This window comes from Oncorhynchus kisutch, linkage group LG10 (assembly GCF_002021735.2).
Source record: "Oncorhynchus kisutch isolate 150728-3 linkage group LG10, Okis_V2, whole genome shotgun sequence".
NCBI classification, from domain to species: Eukaryota; Metazoa; Chordata; class Actinopteri; order Salmoniformes; family Salmonidae; genus Oncorhynchus; species Oncorhynchus kisutch.
In genome coordinates, this window is record NC_034183.2 from 55,346,520 (window position 1) to 55,369,922 (window position 23,403).

At 41.7% G+C, this 23,403-nt stretch overlaps 1 protein-coding gene across 1 annotated transcript in view; it reads right to left on the bottom strand.

The window, feature by feature from the left end:
* Positions 1–374: 374 nt before the first annotated feature.
* elfn1a (extracellular leucine-rich repeat and fibronectin type III domain containing 1a) overlaps positions 375–23,403 on the bottom strand; it is an 86,960-nt gene continuing 63,931 nt past the window's right edge. The window contains exon 3 of the mRNA XM_020486566.2: positions 375–5,333. Within this exon, the coding sequence (XP_020342155.2) occupies positions 2,536–4,944 (2,409 nt within the window). The 5' untranslated portion in view covers positions 4,945–5,333 and the 3' untranslated portion in view covers positions 375–2,535. The remainder of the gene's footprint in view (positions 5,334–23,403) is intronic.

Below are 23,403 nucleotides of genomic sequence, written 5' to 3' on the forward strand. Positions count from 1 at the left end.
CCGATGGAAAAGGTGTTGTATTACAGGGTAGCTTACATTAGAATATTTAGCTATACATGAAGAGTGGTGCAGTTGCTGAATTTCCTTGACTGCAGTATATTATGGACATTTCATAGTTTGGTAGAACCACTAACCTATCATAAAAACATGATAATGATGTGTGTGACACAAATAAGCAAGTCTTCTCATACATTCAGGATTCCATACATTCAGGATTCCATACATTCAGGATTCCATACATTCAGGATTCCATACATTCAGGATTCCATACATTCAGGATTCCATACATTCAGGATTCCATACATTCAGGATTCCATACATTCAGGATTCATGCCTTGATTCAGAATTCAAAAGCAGCAAAAGAACAATGAAGATACTGATGGGTGAACCCTTCCCTTTATTTCACAGTACTTTGTCTGAAAGCAGGTAACATAGTATTAAGAAATGAAATAAAAACACTTTATTGTGCTCTTGTTTGTTTCTGGTGTACTTAAACAACAGCTTTTCACTGTTTTTTCCACCGGTTTCCCAACAATTCTAACTTTTATGAGCCACAGAAGTGCTACAATATGCAATATAAAAACATGTAGCTTACTTGCTAATTTATCTATAAATCTGACAGCTCTTGGAATCTATTGAAATGCATTTAGAAAAATTACATCAAATAAGGACTTGTCAACAATATCAACACTGAAAGAAAAATAAAGAAAATTACAGTCGCACACATATCCCAGAAATTTAAGGCGGTTGAAATAAGAACTCAGACAGCCAAGTTACCTCTTGTATCCACTCAAAAATAGTGTATAGATAATGTACAAATCCAGCGGCAGAAGTTTAGTTCAGGCATTCATGGGATATTATTTCATAGTTAACCCAGGCATGTGGATATACCTCTGATAGGTGACTTCTAATTTACAAAAGTGTCATAACAGCCACACAGTATAGGAAAATATCCTTCAACAAGAGCTTTCAGTGAAACCAACAACTTTGCTGTTTTTTTACTTTGTTGGCTGAGACAAATATAAAATATGATAAGTTATGGGAAATATATTAATTGAAAAACCAAGTAGAGACAAAGGAAACTCAAGATTATGGTTGTAAATAGCAAAAAATTGCTCCGAAATCAAATTAAAAAGCTGCCACATACAGATGTCATCATCTATATTGTACATTCATCCATCGGGCTATAGGACAGATATTCCAGTAGAGAATGTGAACTGCATTCGCAGCATTCTGCCTAAACAACAGGTGGGAAACTAATGTTGCCTTCTGTGGAAAATATTGGTAATATAAAGGTGAACGGTCAATTACACTTTCAACAAAACTAACTCTTAAAATGTTTTGGCTCTTTGAAACACAGTTGAACAAATTCAAATTAAATGCATATGGAACCTGATTTACTATGTTCACACATATCTAAGACCAGTGTTTCCCAACCCCCAACTGTACATATTTTTGTTGTAGCCCCAGACAACCACACCTGATTCTACTTATCAACTAATCGTCAAGCCCTTGACCAAGTTGAATCAGGGGTTTTTGTGCTTGGGCTACAACTCAAATGTGTGCTGTTGGGGGTACTTGAGGACCGGAGTTGGGAAAAACTTTCTTAGACCATGCAGAAAGAAAATGTAAACACTTCAGCTTTTTCTACTTTGGTTCTAAAGATATGACTAATGGCTCACCATGCCGATGTCTAAGACAGACCATCAGCATCAGAATAATACAATGAACTGTCTTATGTGGAATATTACATTTAGAAAACTCCAGCCTTTTAATATTTTGTGCAGTTTGTTTAGTGGCCTCTAAAATGTATTATGTGAAAGTGCTGCAAATAGGGGAAGGGAAAGTTAAGTGGTCTGGGTAAGATAATACCAATTATCTGACCAGTGTAATGTTTATCAGTTAGGACACGGAAATCATTAGAAAACAAATAATGAGCTGTCTTTGAAATCCATGGGCTAAACCTGAATCAAACATCATTTTTTTAAATCTTATTAACAGCAAACATTGCAGATATAGAAACTGTATCAGTACATAGTTCCATTGTAGAATTAAATATATGTGAGGAGAAAAAATGTTCTTTTTCGTATGATTGTTCAGTAGTTCTTGAAGAAAAAATTTTGAGGTTTCAGTAGACATGTTTTTCAATATTTGTTACAGTATTTTCTCAAAGTACACAACAGCAAATCCACTGTCACAGGACTTGGCCATGCGATACCCAAATACCTATAATCCATTGCAACATATAATATGTATATTCTTAATTTGCAATATGTTTTCTTCTTGAAACGTTAGATTACAGTTTATTCCCATAAATTCCATACATAATGTGACAAATTTAAGATGGTCATTTCCAAGAAGGTCATTCCCAAGGTTCTTTTCCTATTTTACTCACAGTCAAAATATGTTGCTATATATACGTTTAAGTAGTTGATCGCAATATGGAAGTATCCATCCAATCAATAGTGAGTTTCACATATAAGGTTTCTGTGTCATTTCTGAAAGTTGTGGTCCAGTAGAAAATACTTGGAGAGATTAAGATTTCTGTTGAGCAGATACACCTTTCCAGTAGTCTAAAATGTCATGCAGGTCTTCATCCTTGGCAAACTGCACTTTTTTACGTAACGCATGCCCTGCAGCCATGTACTCGTCCTCGTCTTTGTGCCGTTTGCCGCGGAGTTTGAAGCGCTCCCAGATAGTGTGATGTGGTTTGCAGTAGTACTCAGGACTGGAGGAGTAGCTGAGGTTATGGTACTGAGGTGAGAGCGGAGAGTACGCCATGTCTCTGGGACGGGGCCGAGTTAGGGGCTCCAGGATGGAGGGCTTGTGGCTTCCGGGCCCTTCCAGCTCCTCGATCTGCAGCTGGTGGCTGTCGGGATAGGAGTGTCGGTGCTCATTGTACTGCCTGATCTTCTCCGCCTCTGCCCTAAGGATGGCAGCGGCTGGCGTTACAGTGAGGATGGTCTCACCCGTTGGCGAGGTCTTCTCTATGTACTTGGACTCTGAGCGGTAAGGCCTTGGGCTCCGCATTGGACCTCCAGTGGCAGTACTGGGCCGCTTTGGCGGGACATCCGAGCTGTGGTGCCTCTGTAACGAGTGGTGGTAGCTGTCCTTATACACCGGGGACAGGAAGCCAGACTTGCTCTGCGGCTGCTCTGATATTAGGACCAGCTGGGGCTCCTGGGTGGACACAGCTCCTGATTTCACCCCTTGAAAAGATGTGGATTCTGACTTCAGAGCATCGATGCAGTTGTTAATGATCTGATTGACCTTATCCACCTCTTTTGCAATGGTTGAAATCTCGGCCACTGACCCTTGGCTGTTCCCAGGCATGGACATCCCAGGCATGGACATCTCACACTCTCTGCGTTCATGGTGGTCCCCGGTTCCTCGCACCTCTATGTAACTTCCCTTGGCCATTTTAGGCGTGTCATCTCTTATCTCCTGCAGTTTGTACTGCTCCATTTCACTACCAGATGGTAGGTATGGCATGCGGGACATACTCTCCCCACCCATCATTTGCTTCTGTGACATCCTGGAAATGGTTCCCCCTTCGAGCTCTTGTCCATATTTTAGTTCAATTATACTTTTCTTTAGGCTGCCTGCCTTTTTGTGCTTTTCATCTTGCTGACGTTTTTTGCGCAAGCAATAGTAGACCACCCCTAGGACAATCACCATACTAAAGAGACAACCTAGGATGGTCATAATGTAGTGGGTAGCTGTTGCATGGTTTTGTGATCTCTCTTTCCCATTCCAGGGTCCTGTGGAGACTGCCAGACAAGTATGATTGAATCTAAGATTATTCTTTATAGAAGCGACACAGTACGTGTATTCAGTATGGGGTTTCAGGTTTTTAAGTTCAATGTCCTCATTCTGAATTTTGAGGTTTTGAATATCAGTGAAAAAACTGTTATTGTAGAGAACCAGGCTGTACATCTTCTTGAAGGGATGGGGGATCTGAACAGTGATGGTGGCGCTTGTTTTAGAGACTTGCTTGAGCTTCATACTGGGTTTTATATCCACATTAATCACCGTTGGGTTGATACTCATACTCTCATCTGGCTCAGTTCCGGAGGGACAGTCCTCCAGCCCACAGGGAGTGTAGTCTGGTGGGAGTGTGGTGGTCTCAGGAGGCACAGGTATGTACGGCGTCACATAGTCATCTGTACACACAGTAGAGAGCATATGGAGGGCATTCCGAAATGTCGGATTGTTAGGGTTCTGGCTGAGCAGACTGTAGCCAGAGACACCTGATGGGGAGTCACAGACCATCCGTTCATTTGTCCTGTTGGGGAATGCAGAGAGCCACTTCACAAAGCCAAGTAGTTCACAGGAACAGTTGAAAGGGTTGGTGTAAAGCTCACAGGTAGTCAGTTTAGTCAGGCTGGTAAACGTGGACCCATCTAGTTGCTGGATACGGTTCATGGAGAGGTCAATGTTTTCCAGGCTATAGCACTCCAAAAAGGCATTGGGTGTCACAGTCTCAATCAGATTGGCCTGGAGGTAGAGGTACTGCAGCTTGCCCAAACCCCTGAGGATGCCCTCAGTAAGGTTACGGAGTTTGTTGAAGCCTAACTGAAGGACCTGTAAGTTGAACTGGGCAGAAAAGGCCCCGTCATCTATGTAGTTGATCTCGTTCTTGGTCAGGTTTAGGTAGGTCAGGTTGGCGAAGCGGCTGAGGGCAGAGAAATGGATACTTTTGATCTTGTTTTCATTGAGCCGAAGGTCCACAATGGTGCTGTTGATATGCGTGGGGATTGCCTCGTATGGAGGCTGGTTTTGGCTGCAGATGGCCAGCCACACAAAACCCTTCTCGCCTTCGATGAGCCAGCAGTCCCCATTGACTCTGCCTATATGGGTCAAATATACTATGGCCACAGACCAGAAAAAGGCACTCATTACCATAGCTCCACCGCAGGCCATTGGTGCTCCTCTTGATTTCATGGGCAGGGCCCAAAAGCTCTAAGACGGGAACACCACTGTGGTTTCTAAAGATGCTGAACTGAACTCTTTGTAATCTAGCTGGACTTTCAAGTGTTCTCCTCCGCGAGGACAATCAATATATTGGCCTTGTGTCCAGGGAAGGATAATTCGGTCCCAATGTTCCAGCCATTTACAAAAAGGTGTTGGGCATGTGCATTTAGACCAGCATCCATCCAATGACTTTAGCCTGGAATGAAGTTCTAGAGATGGTTCGCTGAGATTCAGTATTTCACCACCTCAGATTGTCTTGTGCTTATTTCCCCAGGGATAACATCGTTGATCGGTCTCATCCTATTGTTTCTTCCTCTGTCTTTCTTGCTGTGCCACATTCATGGGCTCAGAGGAACTCCCTGTGAAGAAAAGAGAAGCAGGCACATGTTAGGGGAATCAATAACTGCTTGAATGTGAGGTTTTCAATTTGAATATAACCACATTAACACCACAAAACGTAAAAAGTATATATTATTTTGGCCAGAAATATTCAGAATACATGACATGCTGCACAAGTAGAATTAGATTTCTCCTCTATAGACCTTGTGTAGCAGTCAAACAACATGGTACCCAATCTGTATTTTATATTCTACATCCTGTTAATCTGTCATGTATACTGCACATATCAAATCAAATCAAAGTTTATTTGTCACGTGCGCCGAATACAACAGGTGTAGTAGACCTTACAGTGAAATGCTTACTTACAGGCTCTAACCAATAGTGCAACAATTGGTGAACAATAGGTAGGTAAAGAAATAAAAACAACAGTAAAAAGACAGTGAAAAATAACATTACGGATCCAAATAATCAAGACACATTTTCATTTTGCACGTTAAGTAAAAATAGCAAATATCATTTTAAAGGCAAAATAGGATTCATGTGTATGCTTCCTCTTTCATCGCCATCCAATTATTTCGTACACAATTTCAGAGGTGCTTTGCGTTCCCTGTGGCATATTGCTATTAAAGGAAACCTTTGGCCAATTACCACTTGACAGGTCGGGGAAAGCAGGGTCCCTATTCTCACATCAATAACCTGTGGACTGTCAAACACAACTGAGTCCAACTAATGTTTAGATGCAGCATGAAATTCATTAATTACTCTGCACCATACTGAAATGTTCCTTTGAAACGGTCTTCCCGAGAACCTTATAGAACCGAGAACTCGAGAACCTTATAGAACCTTACAGAAATAGAACTTAATGTCTTTCAGTGTCATGGATGTATCTCTTAAACATCTTACGGTAACTACTGCGGATACAAACCGTGAACCAAAAATAGCAAACTGTTCATTGTCAATTTAACCCTGTCAGACAGCTCCCCTGGGAAATTGCAGTGTTCCATTGGGTCTGGTTAAATCATTTGACCCAATCAATTTGATCAAAAAAAGACACAGCACACAGACTGTCCAAACAGCCCAAGGTTTCCGAACAAAGTTGATAGCTGCAGGAGGAAACCTTGGAGCCTATTATTCCTGTTTTTATGGAGAGGTATTAATGAATTATTAGTAATAAACAGCAGGTGACCTCAGCATGGGAGGTGCAGAGAGGAAGGAAAGTGAAATGTTTAAGTATATGAGTCATTCTCGTAATAGTCTTAGGTATTAACTTGCACCACAGTCGACCAGCACAGCCGTGGTCATAATCAGCAGCAGTGGCCAGCGAGGAATACGTCTTCAGCGAGGAACACGTCTTCAGCGAGGAACACACGTGGCCAGCGAGGAATACGTCTTCAGCGAGGAACACACATGGCAAGCGAGGAATACGTCTTCAGCGAGGAACACACGTGGCCAGCGAGGAACACGTCTTCAGCGAGGAACACACGTGGCCAGCGAGGAATACGTCTTCAGCAAGGAACACACGTGGCCAGCGAGGAATACGTCTTCAGCGAGGAACACACGTGGCCAGCGAGGAACACATCTTCAGCGAGGAACACACGTGGCCAGCGAGGAATACGTCTTCAGCGAGGAACACACATGGCCAGCGAGGAATACGTCTTCAGCGAGGAACACACGTGGCCAGCGAGGGAATACGTCTTCAGCGAGGAACACACGCGGCCAGCGAGGAACACGGAGACACTTCACGTCTTCCTGGAACAATACTTTTGTGTTTGGACTATGAATTGCATACACTAGTTCCATTCAAAGAACTACCTTATAACTTTGCTATTCCCACCATACTAAATCATGATAATTTTTTCCATTTCTTAACGGATTTCATTGTGCTGAAAATAAATTTAAAAAATGATGGGATAGGCTACTGCACGTGCCAATTACGATATTGATTTATATGTTATGACTGCATGCCAAATATAAAAGTATTTGTTCTGCTTTTTGAGAATAAGAACTGAGGCTGCAAAATGCTTATGGAGGAATGAAAAGGATTTACTGCATGCCAGACATTTCTGAGTGAGGGGGGAAACATTTCATCTGCATTCACTAATGTGTAGTCAATACATCTTGCTGACCCAAGGGCTACAGTATACTTCATTGTCAGTGGCACCTAGTATTGCTTTTTATCCAAACCTGAGCCACTTAACTAGCTTTCAAATCAGATTGGACTCAGTCAGATATTAATTTTTCATTGTTAAAATTCAATATGATGGCAAACATAGCCACAGAAGAAACGCTCACCACCAAGGCAGGGGTCTCGGCTCAGAGCGATGAATTACACATTCTCTTCTCCGGTCCACTTAAAGCAGCCCAGACATCTCAGAGGGAGATATTTGTTTAGACCTCACAGAGATGTGTAGGCTACTGTATAGAACAACACCCGGTACCTCGTCTGCCATGCTTACTGCTGTCACACTTGAATATTTCTAAGAACAATGAGAATCAAGAAGACAAGCAACCTCCAACCTGCAAAGACAGAGAGGGATTTGTGTATATTCATAATTTAACAAAGCCAATGAGAGATGTTTCAATTGTGAAAATCATGTTTATGAGGAGAAGTCATTTCTTTTTCATATTATACATATTATTCATATTAAGACCTGGAAGTATTCCTACTGTAGTTAACGTTTTTTTTTTAAAGAAAGCAAATCAAATTTTTATCCAATCGAATACAATATATTAGAAATCCAAGTCACTGTTCGAGAAATGGTACTTGTGGACTTCCCTTAAGTAACATCAAATGTTCAACTCTTCTAGATCCGGTGACTGTGTTATTACAGCCATTAATTCGTTGCGAATGGTGTGGGAGTGACTGACCATGAAAGTGGGCTGGAAACTCAAGTGATGGATAGGTTAAGCATAGAGGACAGCAGTTGAATACTTTAAACCCAGAGGTATGTGGTGTCCGCCCTCATCACTGGCCTCTCTTAGCCCTCTGATGCAGCTGCTGACACAGGCCAGGAAGTGGATGTGTTGCCTTGTGGGAGGCCACAGAGGGTGAGAAGAAAGGTGTCCCTAGGTGGTAGAGGACACGGGCCTTTACATAAAGGGGATAATCATGTTCCTACAACAGGATAATTGTGACAGTTAAGTGCAGAGGGAATACACCTCAAATTGGAACCGTGGACCTAAGGTCATTCCAGCAGTCTGTTGACCTTTCGTGTGGTCTGCCCACCGCGCTCCAATTAGGCCTAAACAAATATTGTATTGCCATCTAGCATTGCTATCATAAATGAGGAAGTGAGCATATGTTTTCAGGAAGTCAAATAACAAACAGCCATACCATGATCTCTAGGGCACAATACGGAACAGTTCATATTCAAAAACAAAACTGTCCGCAATCCACGAACTAAAGGACAATATGAATACCATTTCCATTGTTTAGTATCCTCTTACCACACAGTGTACATGATGCTGGCTTGATTCTAATGGGAATCCCTGGTAATAGAGGAAGTATGTCCATTGTTCAACATAAACCTATTCAGGACTACACTGGTCAGCATGTTTGCACATAAGTGCTGATTGGGACAGGAACAGGGTTGTTGAGGCTGAGATTCATCACTATGTAGTACTGACACAGTCATCAGTCAGTGGAAACCTTCCAGTGTTTTCATCTTCTCAATATGCTCTACCTTGAAAAGAACATTTATTATATCCGTGCAATGATTAATTATACGCTTAGCACCTTTCATTCAAATCACTGCTGTAACTGAGTCAAGCTATGCATTTTCCATTTTGATTGAGATGTTTAAGCCTAACTGAAACAAAAGAGTGGAGCCATTCGTAGCGCTGCCTTGTGTGGGGGGAAAGCATACTGTGGCTATGGATGAGTTCTGACAGTAAATGTGTACCATTGGATCGGAGGGAGCAGTGCTGAAGTAACCTACTGAGGGACTGTTTGTTTTGCTTGGATTTGTATGAGCCCCGAGGGAGAGATTACACACAAATCTAAAGCCCAGCTTTGTCTACTCGTGCCTGTGTTATGTGGGAATCGTAAACCCATTTGAATACTAAATAAGGAAGCACACTGTAATACAGCACAGTAGCAAACTGGGTTGTCTCCCCTTCTCATATTTCTGCACCCTCACCATTCCCGTACACAATCTGTCCCCATACATACCAAAGATCCCCCATTTTGGGTATGCGTATTGTGGGGGGACTTCGAAGCAGTGTTACAATAATTGACTTTGTTTCCATTGAGCTTGGGGATGTCTTGAGGCAGTAATATGCTGTGAGCTGCTCAACATAAAATGATCAGGTGGATGTTTGGGTTTGACAGGTTTCTATAAGGCCGGGCCCACTCACATCACTGTGTTCCACTGCTGTATGACATGGTCACCAGAGGAGGCTGGTAGGAGGAGCTATAGGAGGATGGGCTTATTGTAAAGACTGGAATGGAATAAATCAAATCAAATCAAAGTGTATTTGTCATGTGCGCCGAATTCGAAAGTTATAGACCTTACAGTGAAATGCTTACTTACAGGCCCTAACCAACAGTGCGTATTAGGTGAACAATAGATAAGTAAAGAAATAAAAACAATAGTAAAAAGACAATGAAAAATAACAGTAGCGAGGCTATCTATATACAGTAGTGGAACTGTATCAAACACAATAAACATGTGGAAACTGTTCCATTGACTCAATTCAATGGAACGTCCTCCTATAGCTCCTCCCACCAGGCTCCACTGATGGCCACACTTTATGTGGAGCTCTCTTTTAATGTCTGTCCATTGAAACTGGAGGATTTTGTTCACACTGAAGAGGACTGTGCCCATTGGCTGAAAAATGCATGTGGCCCAGATTTTAATCAAAAGCACATTAAGACAAAAAAAAATTGAGAACATGGATGGCATCTGTCCAAAGTATTTAAGTGACATTTAGTTTAGTATACCTATTTCCCACTATATCATGGGCATGGTAAAGTGGGTGGAGTCACTCTGTCACCTGCTAACCTAGACATAGAACCAGGAAGTACATTGTGCACCTCCATGTACTGTGTGGAACGCTCTGCAAGGAAATGCCAAAAGGCTACCACTACAAAAACCACCTACCACAGAAGTGCATTTACCAAGGGGCATTCAAATATAATCACTTTTAAACCCTCTGAAATAAAGAAGGTTCCCGTTTGGAAACCAAAACCAAATGTTCCATGAAATGAATATGAAAAGTATGGCTCTGGGAAATATCTGGCGAGGCTAAACTTTTTAAAGAGAAAATTGTCTCCTATCATTGTCCCCTCATTCTCTGACCTTTATCGTAAATACCGGCTGGCAGTGTCTGAGAGCCGTTCTGACCCGTCCTCAGCTCTCTCTTAGCATGGTGTTGTTGCGGGACCCCTTTAAGTGTTACATGGAAGTTGACGTTAAACCTGAAAAGACTCATTAATAATGCATAGAGGGGTTTGTTTGTCCACTGTGACTCACTCCAGTGGGCTCCGCATCAATTCCACCACCGCTACTGCGGTCCACAGCATAAATTACAACCCTGCTAGTTCGCCTCGTTAGAGTCACCCGCTGTTGCATATGAATGTTAGTGATTTAGTAAACTACCTTTTGCATAAACAAACCTCTCATCATACATTCAGGTTTAGTGTCTCCGAGTGCTTTAATGCCACCCTGGTGCCTGTATGCTTAACCAACAAATACTGCAGTGCTCACTAATAAAAAGAGCTTGGAGATGATGGGAAAAGAACAACCAACATTGGAATCCATGTGTATGCATTAGTTTCACCTAAATCAAATCAAATGTTATTATTTGTCACATACACGTGTTCAGCAGATGTTATTGCGGGTGTAGCGAAATGCTTGTAAAACGTGTCACATACTAACAATGAGCTTAAGGCAGTTAGGGCAGCATGGCATGTTCATCCTCAGAACAGCCTATTGGTCTATTTGCAGCCCTGGAATCTTTCCCCATTGGCAGCAATCTTTATGGTCCAGTGGTAGTGTAGCCCTGAGGGCAGTAGGCCAGAACACCCAGGGCATCAGAGCCAAGCTCCTCTCCCAGTGGACACCCAGGCAGCCCAGGCAGCCATTCCCCAGTCTACTTGTTCCCATTGGGTCCCTGCTGCATACAGATTAATTATGGATTTTCTTGTCATCCCCTATGAACAACTAATGAAGCCCTGATTCAATGGTCCTACATTAAGTTGTTGTAAATTCCCACTGTTTTGCTTGCTCAGGGCACTTTCATACACTTACGTAGCCACACTTTTTTGCATTGAATATGTTATTGATGGATTTTATTTGAGAGAGATACTGTATTCTCCATTAGCAGTCAGCGTTGAGGAAAGATACTTCTTTCAAATTATGTTTATCTCAGAGTGTAGATGCTATTTGATCTTTGTTGTAAGTAGTTGCCTTCAAAGTGCCTACAATTAACATATTGGGGCAATACATAGACCCAATGTTTACCATATGACAACTGACTTAACACTGTGTAACTGTGAGGCCAACTAGCGTTACTGTTTGATGTTAGGGGACAGACAAGGGTGCTTCGGGAGCTGAGAGCTCATGTTACCTTGAAGGGGAAGTCTTTCAATGCACTGAATTCAAGTCTGTGATTGTGAGACAGGCTTCTACTCTCATATGTCGAGCCTCTGGGGTTCTCTCCTCCGCAGCGGCGAGCCTGGGCTTCAAGGCAAAGACATGACAGAATCTCCCATAAGCCTTGTGGATGAAACAGATACAGTAACAAGTGCAACTGTCTCCCAATGAGGTATACTGTATGTAAAGCTGTCATACTGTATCCTTTCTCTCTCTGTCTCTGTCTCTGTCTCTCCTTCTCTCTTGCTCTCTCGTAGGAAAACACACATTTGCAAATTGTATTAGACAGCCTGTATTGGTCAGAAGGGCACAGCGAGACTGGATTCTCAGTTTAATCTGGTCATATCTGTACTGCTATATATAGTCATGTTATCTCCCTCTCATGTCTATGTGTCCAAGGCCTCACCCCCCCCCGTCTCTGCTGTTAGTCTTTATATCTTGCTCCGTCTTTCTCTTTCGGATGGTGACGGTGCCTCAGTCCCCTGAGACCGTCCTCATCCCTCCCAATGACTGCCCTTTATTTGATGTCATTGAAAATGCATGCGCTTCTTGCTTGGAAAGAATGAAAAAGGTAAAGATGGGCGACCAGAAGTGGAGAATCAATTGAGCTGAAATGGAACTGCTTCTCTTGGGGGAGAAAAACATTGTGCTCACTGAGGTACTGAATTGCTTTGGAGAGAAAGGGAGGAGGTGGATGCATGCTTCAGCTATATCCAAGGATATTAAAGTCATGCATTAATTACTAAAAGGAATATTGCCTGGAATTGAATGGAATGTTCTCCCTAGCCCCCAATCCTGTTTGTTTGGAAATGTGCTTGCTTCCTTTGTGGCATCAATGGTATACTTTGTGGACATGCCAGGCCTTTTCAGAAAAAGGGCTTCGTACAGGAGCACAAACAGCTGCAAGGCACTGCACACTAATGAGTTTATATCTAACTTTACTTCCCTGATAAGTGAGGGGTATTGTGCCGCATCTCTGTGATTTCAATTGTTTTTCAGACAAAGCCCTTTTCTTTCCCCATGATAATTGGAATCGCCTCATATAAATTCAGCCAGGAAAAGCTTTCACAATGGTATTTATCTCAATGGAGGAGAATGAATGTCACCGCAGTGATCAAAAACGTGACGAAAACGAATAAAGGAAATACGTAATGATAAAGTTGTGAATGTGGAGATGCACACAATTTCCAGGTTCGTGCTCTCAATGTGCTCTTCAGACGTTCTTTGAAACCACTTGAAATGCAGTACTCATGACCTTCTACAGCAGAGTCAGAAAAGGACGTGTAGCAAAAGCTATACCAGTTTTCTTAATGTTTTGCTAGATTGCTTTTCAGTGTTGTCACATACGGTATATCCTGTGGCGGTGTTGGGGGATGGTGGTTGTGGTGGAATGACACGCATGCACTATGTATGGACAGTGCACTACAAACCAGCCAACAACTTCAGCACGTTGGACAGCAGCAAGGGGGAAAAAAACAATACGTAAAGACGTAGGATCTTCATTTGAGTCCGTTTTCTACAGCAGGAACATAATCCTGCAGTAACAGGAAATGTGGATTATTATGTGGATTATAATTGATCTATATTTTTGTAGGGGTTGATACATTTTCCGTAAGGGAAAATCAAGTCTGAAATTTCAAAGTGGCAATTACAATCTTCAGAAGCCTTTTTAAACCTCAAATATACGACACGTTTTACATTTTCTGCATTGCAGGAACGTTCTCCTGCAACTGGGTGATCAAATTAAGATCTTGCAACTGTATGAAGTGCTGGAAGAAGGAAGTAAAGGCTGCGCTTACACAGGCAGCCCAATGCTGATTTTTTTGCCCAATTGTTGGCAAAGAGCTGATCTGATTGGTCAAAAGACCAATTAGTAGAAAAATATCATAATTGTGCTGCCTGTGTAAACACAGCCTTACACAACTCTTCCCCTCAGGGGGAATCCTAAAGAGCAACATTTATCCTTTCGTCAGGATGAACTGTAATATATGTAAATGTTGACCATTTGTGCGGAATCTATTTCCAATGCATATCTACTGGGAGAGCACTTTTTAAGTTGCTGAAAACAGCTCCACTTGCCCACCCAAATGAGGGTGAAACTGTGCTCACCCTTTTGCATGCCTGTTTCCATCTCCCCCAGCTAATTATTCGAAATAGCCAATTAGCCACATATATTAGCATTTCATACATCCACCTCCGTCATAAATCTATCTTAAGTGTAGTGTATTTGGTCATTTTGAAGGTAGAACATTTGCTTAAATAGTGAATGATTGGGCTAATTAAGAGCTTGAGGGCCAAGGGTGGAGGCCAACTATGTAAGTCCAGACCTCGAGAATTAGAATTTGACACAAATGTTCTGTTCTACAACAGAGGCTATTTGGTATTCCTGACGATGTGATGCTTTGTAAAACGTTAAATGACTCTTACTGCTCTGGCATCTCTTGTAAATTCCCAATACCACACTCAATTGTTCTTCAGTGGATCAAGTCCTTCAACAGGCTGATGACCTAGTACGATTCTCACCTTTCCAGGGAGCAAGAAATCTCATTACAAAGCACAAACTCCATTCTGGATGGCCCTTTAAAAAAAGATGATACGCCATGGAGAATGGCTTAGAATTACAGTGTGCAGTGATGGAAACAGTAGCCTTTAATGGAGAGAGCTTTTAGAGCTAAAGTCATATCCAAAGTGGAGTTATTGGGAACTGCGGTATGAAAGCACTTCGGACAGTTTGCTCAGTTGGTACTATGAGCAAAAAAAGAAAATATCATGGTCTGAAACTGTAGATCTAATATGCAAAACCTTCCTTTAACAACATTCATTGATTTGCCACATAAACAAACAAAAAAGTTATGGATTTGTCCCAACAATTGTGCATTATGCCACAGACTTGTATTGAGTAAACTTGTAGACAATTCAATTATACTAAGGCCTATTACAAACCGACAAACCAACCGAGCTATTGTCAGAATTGTCTTAACCAACAGCAGTAGAACAAATCCAATGAGAAAACAATTAGGTTGCAGACAGCCTGTATTTGTCATAAGAACAAGGAGAGCACAACCAACACTTACAGTTTAATTTAATTCCGTTCATGTAAGAGTAAGATACAACTTGGGATAATACCTGCAGGTTTTATTGCAATTTTCCAGACCATCAACTCACGTCTCTGGTCTTTGAGCTCACCAGCTGCCGGTGGGCAGGAGGATGTATGCCGACACCTCTTCTGCTGCTGACTCAAGACATGGCAGACTAAACTGGGATCTACTGTACAGTCTTACCTGGATAGTTCACCCAAATTACGAAATTACATATTGGTTTCCTTACGCTGTAAGCAGTCTTTGGACAAGGTTTGGCATCAACCCATGCTTTGGTTTAGTTTACCTGGCACTCTTTCCAACGTTTTAGCATTTGTGGCACAAATCCCATTCAAGTCATGGTACTGATAATATAATAATCTGTGACTTTGTTGAGCTTCACAGTCAATTTCGGTACTTTCGGGTGATTCAGACATGATGCGTGAAAAATGCTAATATCGGTACCATAACTTGAATGGGTTTTGAGCCAAAAATGCTAAAAGGTTAGCATTTAAAAATGGTACAAGGAAAATAAAACCACATTTTTTATTTTCTATTTTACCTTTATTTAACTAGGCAAGTCAGTTAAGAACAAATTCTTATTTTCAATGACGGCCTAGGAACAGTGGGTTAACTGCCTGTTCAGGGGCAGAACGACAGATTTGTACCTTGTCAGCACGGGGATTTGAACTTGCAACCTTTCGGTTACTAGCATGGATTACTGTCATACCTTGTCCATAGACTGCGTACAGGGTAAGAAAACCAATGTGTCATTTTGTATTTTAAGTGAACTATCCCTTTAAGTGTGACGTTAGATGGAGCACATATTGTAAAGCCTGAGTGTTTGTATTGATATGTTCCATTTGCCTGCTGCACAGTCCTGCTGCTGTTGTCAGTACATGTTGTGTCATACTGTATATAGGGGCTGTCTGTGAGGTAAAATCAGTGCATAAAGTTAAACGTCTGCTAACTATGCGTGTACAGGAACAACGGCACTAATTCCCTCTTCTTGTCAATTACTTTGCTCTGCCAAAGCAGCTTTCTACCCCACCAATTAACCTTCTGAAACCGAGTGGAGTTCCTCAATCAAATTATGCCGTGGGAGAGAACCATGGTTCTGAGTGACAGCGAACCCTGCCTCAGCACTCTCATTAAGAGGATATGAGCAGAATGATTCACTGTCTCCTCCTTTTTCTCCACTCAAGTCCATCAAATTACACATTAACATTTTTATCCGTCCAGGAACCTGTGAGGTTACATGGCGTGTTTAGGGACAGAACACTGACACTGTGTGATATCCAGCTTGGCCAAAAACAAATGTCAGAGTGGCCAAAAACAGATTGGTGGGAGACAGAGAACACCTGGGGGCCTGAGCTTAAAGGTCATGAACAGTCAAAATCCAGTTTTTCATGAAATTGGATGATATTTGAGGGAAACGAGATCAAAATATGTTGACCAACGTATGAAAAATGACTGTTGCTTCTACACTGACAAAGTTTGATCTTAAAGTTACTGGCCCCCTCCCCCATGTCCAAAACTTTGAATCATTATTAAGGGGACAAGGTGACATCACCTTAACTCTCATTTTAATACACCAATGGTAACATGACATTCTCTTACCTAATTTAAGTATGTACCGGCTTGTAACCAACATCGGTGTGTTTGCAGAGGGGCGTGGTTTAAATAGCTCGACTAAGGTGTCAGCAAATATAATTCAGAGTTTACCCTATTCATCTACGGCAAAGATACTTATATGTTTCACCTGTCATCTGTATCGGGTGTTAGCTAGTTACTGGCTAACTAGGTCTTCAGCCAACATGGAATAGAAAAGAGCGGGGGTTGTCGTTCAAAACTCAGACGCAGTTGTCAAGTCAACACGTCTGTCAGTGTTGCTATGAACGGCTTCAAAAGAAACATGCCAAATGGGAGATGAATAAAAATCTATATATATTATTGATGCAATTTCAATGTTGTTTGAGTTGCTTTGTGTATCACCAAATTAGCTTGAGATGATCTCACTGCAACACTGCTCACTGCATCCAAGTTTCTTGACATAGGAGTTTCAAAGAGCTGTCAGTCAAGGTGGGCTCATGAATTGAAGCCCTCCGCCCACTCAGCCTGTCTTTTCAAACTTCCTGGTAGTTAGCCATGAGTACTTTTCAGAACTTTTCAGAATGACTGTTCAGGACCTTTAGCCTAGCGAAGAGATTCTCACGGTTGAAATCCCAACAGCACCTGGAACCACTACAGCAGAGTACACTGTACGTCTGTGACACTGTGACTCACCTGCCCAAGGACCAAGTACCTACATCAACATAACATTGCAGAATGTGGGGAGAAGCTATTTCCCAGCCAACACGTAGGGCTTATTTCAGAGCTGTATTGGTTGTTTCCTTGAATCATTCCTCTGCCAGATTCTTACGCACACAGTCTGTAAGTCCTTGTGCCAATCATTTGACATTATCAGCACTCAGTGGAGTTACTGTATATAATGTACATATTAAGTTGTGGTATTTTAGCTATTGATTAATACATGGAATGTTGGGAGATAAGGAAGGTACTTTGGCAATCTATCGTTGAGGATTTGTACACATGTTAAAAAAAAAACAATACATAATGTTCAAGGCAAAAGCACTGTTGGTTTGTGAAAAAATCTAAACTTTTTTTTAAATATATGAATACACCAGCAAATTGCTCTTCTTTATCTTTTTAAATACTAATCACAATTCCCTGACAGAATATTTCATGCTGCATGTCTTATGATAATGGCTTTGTGTGGTTGTTTACGTTTTATATGTACTTCAATAATGGAACTGCATTCTGGACTCTTAGGCTAATTGTTGCAAGTCACTATTCAGCTTTACAAGGTCCAGCGAACCAGAGAACTGCATTACACATATCAACCCCCAATGCTCTCCCAGTCTGTGGTGACAAGGAACTATGCCAACAACAGACATGGCGCATCTGATTCACTCTGACCTTGGCAGCCCTCAGAGGTCACCGTTCCTCTCCAATACATCACCCATAAAGAAACCCAGCCTGCCTTATAATAGTGCTGTGGCAGCTGTACCATGAACTCATATTGTCCTGCAGCCGCCACCATGATGTGCAGTGCATCTTTATTAAAAGTTGGCTTGGGAGTTAAGACGTGGAACATAGAAGCATTAGCATAAGACTTTATGTGTATTTCTTTGTTACGCTTTAGTTTCATACAGTATTCTGCAGTGCTCGTATTTTCTACTTTGTGTATATTTCAACTTCTCTTAAATAATTATCTGAGCATTTCCTTTCAGCTTGTAATAGGACTCCTCAATACTTGGCGATGCAGACATCTGATTCAGTAGAGTTGAAGATGGAAATACCAGTAGTGGTTACTGAATATACTGTATCCTCCGACTTAGCAACAGATAAGGAAATACAATCTACTTAGTCATTCTGCTACGGTACTGTAGTCATTTCAGTACAAGAAGCATGTTCAGAATAATCTATGTTTGTGACTGTGCATGATAGGCTACATCTCCTTGTCACTATGGAGATACTGTACAATATCTCTAACCTCCATTCCCAAACATAGAAGATATGAGTAGCAGATGATAGCAGCCAGCAACGGAATGAAGGAAAGCTTCAGGATTGGATGAGATAGTAAGGAATGGAATCAATCATTGAGAGGCACAGTGGCAGCAAGGACATTGGGCTTGTCAGACTATTCCACTGGCCACATTTGATCTATACAGAAAGCCTCAGACTCTTGGCTGGAGAAAGCGATGGAAATAGGAAGGTTGGAGGCAAAATGGAGACATTGAAAGCTGTCTAGTGAGATGGCTATGTTGGGGAATAAAATTGTTTTTGTCTTTTGAAATGAAAGAATTTGACATGGTATATATTCCAGAGAGGACAATATGGAAGTGATTTTTTTTTTTTGTTAAGGTTAAGCTATACTGAACTGACAGGGTAGGATGTCTGGCATACAGTATCACAAAAAATGAATAGTAAAGTTATACTCTGAGAGGGGAGGTAGGCAAGAACATGCAGGTAGCAAGGATATTATCTCAGTTAAGGTGGGAGTGATGCAACAGTTTAAAAAGCATTTAAATGCTGACTGCTGGTAGAATTGATCTGTCACAAAATGTTCTGATTTGCATTTTTTCAGCATTTGCATTTTTATTGCTATTGTCCATTTGAATGTTCTCCCAAAAACTCATTGATAATGGGATGAGCATTTTGCGAGGCTGTGTATGAGCAGATGCTACCTCAGGTAAAAGGCAGAACAGACATCAAATGTGATGCTACATTCCCTGTGAAATGAAAGAATCAAGTGCTGAAGTTAAAGCCCTCCCAAGTAATGTCACAGCTATGCCGGCACCCTTCTGGTTCGATATACAGCAGTTCCCTTCCCTGGCAGAATGTCTCCTTCCCCGGCAGCAGCCTGGCTGTGGAAGCTGCGCCCTCCATCCGCCCACCCACAGTGATCCACAGGTTCCCTCACAAACAGGGATACCCAACCAACCAACATCAGGTGTTCCTCTGGCAGGTGTCATGTCATTTTGTATTCCCAGTGACTGGTGCCTTCCTGGCCTGACAGCTTCACAGCTACTCACACTAGCAAATATACATTACAGTATAAGTGCCATGTATTCATTTTTCTAACATGTTTATGCACTTACTGGAGTTACTTCACATCAAAATATGAAGTTAGGAGGGCTACTTTTGTGCAGTAGAGTACAATGGAATATTTTGAGTTATGTAAAGCAAAACAAAGAGACTCCATAATACCGAAATATATCTAAACCAACTTCACAAAAGACTTCAAACAAATGCTTGTTCAGTCATTTTGAGACTTACTCTTGAATAATTGCCCCAACAACATTACTAATAAAGTGTGTCCTGGAGCTGCGTCCATTGTAAAGTCTGAATCCTGTAGGAAGTGTACAAAGGGCGCAATGTGGTGTAATGATCCCTCGATTCATAATGTTCTGAATTTAATTAGCTATCGAGTATCTTTGTTGGGTTCCCTTGAACTGAGTTATGATACGGTTCACTGCAGAGACATGTTGCACAATCAGGTCCCATAGCTGTTTTGTTCACACAGTGACACATTCAAGGTCTTTGCCTGTTCCATAAATAGTTGAGAGACAAGAAGGTGCAGATACAGAAAGAGACAACCGAATAGAAAAGACAGGTTCTTTTCTTAAATACTCCCTCCACACTCGCTGTAATAATCACAGAATGCTAGGATTGATGGCTCCATAGCGGAGGCCACTTAAATAAAAAAAATCCACATGTATGTCGACACACTCCTGGACGGTCTGACAGCAGTTTATTTTGTCGTTTGATGTGATGATCCGATTCGAGTTAATAGTCATGACATGTATCTGTAGTGCGTGTCTGATGAAGTATAAACCAGCTTACAGTGCAGAATGTGTTGTAGGGAGGCTCCAGCAGGGAGAATGCTGGTTTATCGTCAGCAACTATAATCTAATCTATTCTGAAGGAGAGGCTCAGGTATAGATGTAAAGATCAAGACTAGATTGGATGCCATTCTCTAATTACTTTTGACACAATTACCCTTATAGAGCAATATGGGAGTCCTCTCTAAGGTCCTCTTAACTCTCCTCTGAACTTTGTCCCAGACCCAATCCTTTGAGCAGACGGGGCACTCGCCCAAATGAATTAAGGTTTCAATTAGTCACGCTAAATGGAGCCTCATCCAAAACGGATTGGATGGGATACAGAGACTGGTGCCTTTAGGCTACTTCTAAAAGAAAGGCCTGTGAACTGAGTCATCCTCATCAAAATAATCCAGGACCCATTGAAGATGCAGGTTCGATACCTGCAGGGAAATGAGAAGCCTGAACTGTAGCTTTCTTCCATTGATCATCAGTATTATTTCAAATAAGAGTCTCCCTTGGGGGTAAGCATCTGCAATACAGCACAGTATGTGGTGGGATTTAGGCTGAACTGAATTTAGACACGGAATGACTGTACTCATCCGTTCATATTACATTGATGAGCTAACTACAGGGTGTAAAGATTGGACAGTAGAAATGTAGTCTTTCATACCAATTTGAACTCTGAAAAGGCAGATTACATTGAAGTGTTTACCAAAATAGTAAACTATTGTTAGAGCCAAGGGTTGACTAAGCCCTGGAGTGAGGAAAAATGGATTAGGATAACCAGTATTCAAACTTAAAACGATTCTTCTGCCAGTAGATGGCACTTTTCCCACTTCACACGGTCTACTATCTCACCTCCCACAATCCGGTTATCACTGAGATCACTGCACACATCTCAAAAGCATTACTACGGCAGCCATAGACATGTAAAATGAAGCCTGCAAAAGGGAGAGGACAGTCTATGATATGTTCTTTCTTCAAGTACTGTACATTCGGCACAAACAGTTTCCAGTTTTTTTTTAAACCCTTTCACGCTATTTCAAGGAAATTCTCAACGCAAGATCACATTACATTAGAAAACACCAACACACATCTCTCCGTCTGGTCAATAGCCTGTTCTCAGGCAGTTAAGGAGAATAATGTTCTCATTCAGAGAACTGTGCATTCTGAGTCATGTTCAGTGTTGCCATACATTACTTACAGAACAGACTTATTTAACAGTGGTTTATGTCTGGGACAATAGTAAGAAGTCACCAAACAGCAGCTATGACCAATAGGGTCTCACCAAATATTATGAATTGTTTTAAGTACAGGTATGCCCAATTGTTCCTTCAATGTGTTTTCACACACAGTCTCAGCATTTACGAAACTGCCAAACGACTTCAGCAGAAGGATTCTCAGTGTTCTTACAACACAAGATTGAATAGCAAATGTTACAAATACATCTTCAAAGGAGCGGCAGGTGGTGGTTCGAGCATTGGGCCAGTAACAGAAAGGTTGCTAGGTTGAATCTCCGAGCTGACAAGGTAAAAATCTGTCGTTCTGCCCTTGAACAAGGCAGTTAACAGGCCGTCATTGTAAATAAGAATTTTTTCTTAACTGACTCGCCTAGTTAAATAAAGGTTAAATAAAAAAATAAAAAAAATAAAAAAAGGAAATGAACCTCTTGATGAGTGTGGGGGAGGGGAGGCATAAAAACAGATGGTCAAGTATCCTACTTTAAAGGTGAGTGGCCTCAGGTCTAAGCTTTTGTTGTGAGCTGTGAAAGATAAACCAAAGCCTGTACCGTTCCTTTCCTCGCCTGAGTACGCTACACAGTGAAGTGAAGGCAATTCTTCAATCTCATGTACTATGCGAGTAAATTAAACATTCCTTGTGCAATCCGTCACTCGTTATGTGAATCAGAGCATCAGATATTCACATGTTAAATGGATTTCCAATTGTCACAATGTTACAAAGCCCCACCAACCGTTCAATCTCTATCCGAGAGCTTGACATGACTTGAAGGTCAACTGGGGTGTCTAGCTGGCTTCAACGTGAATTGGGATGCGACGGAACAGAGAGCACAAAGGAAGTTTCACGCAGGGCAACCTCGTCACAGCTTACTGTCAGCAGTGAGGAGAGAATCGTCAGGGGTGTCTGTAATAAATGGGTGACAGCTGTCTCTCAATACGGCATCCATCTCCCTGTTTTAACTTACATTTATTTTCCCCATGATTGCCTCTCTCAATGCTAATTCGCTGCGGAGCAGGCTGCGCCAGCCTCTATTAACAGGCTAGTTTGCGCCGCGACACTAATCGCACTCATTATTAATCATGAAGTGCAAACCAACCATTTACCCTTTTCAATATGGATGATCCCCTCATGGGGAATAGGGCATGCTTCATCCATCTTGTGGCAAGGTCACAGTGAAATAGTAAGCAACGATACCCCACTTTGGTTTTATGATGTCACACTGCATTTAAGACATTACCATGGTGATATGGCGCTAACGTAATCATTAATAGTGCCTGCGGAGAACATAAGCAGGTCTGATCACTGCTCTCAGGGCTGAATGAAATAGAATGACTGAGACATAAACAGGCATTCTATTTCGTTCCGCCCTTGAGAGCACTGATCATTTCTATCTTCGCATTACTGGAACGCAGGGATGGAAAAATCACCACAGGAACAAGGCCTATATATATGTTTCAGTTTGCAAGTCACAACAGCAGCTTGCATGACAGCATGCCTTTGAAGAATGGGAAAGAAAGGGTTAGATTCCCTCTCTGCTGAGTTTGAGAAGCATCAATGGCTGACTCTATAATGTTGTTTTATGATCACTTTATGTGTCCACCTATGTTCCCTCTAGAACTCCATATTTCATGGGCTAATCATAGATGGTCTGTGGTAATCCATTCAAATGACTCTTCACTTCAATTAATTACTGTCCCAGGTGGACTAGAACCGGGCACTTAAAGCTAGAACCCTTAATTGAAGCAATAACAAAGTGTCACCCCGCCTGTGTTTTGGTACAAAGCTGAG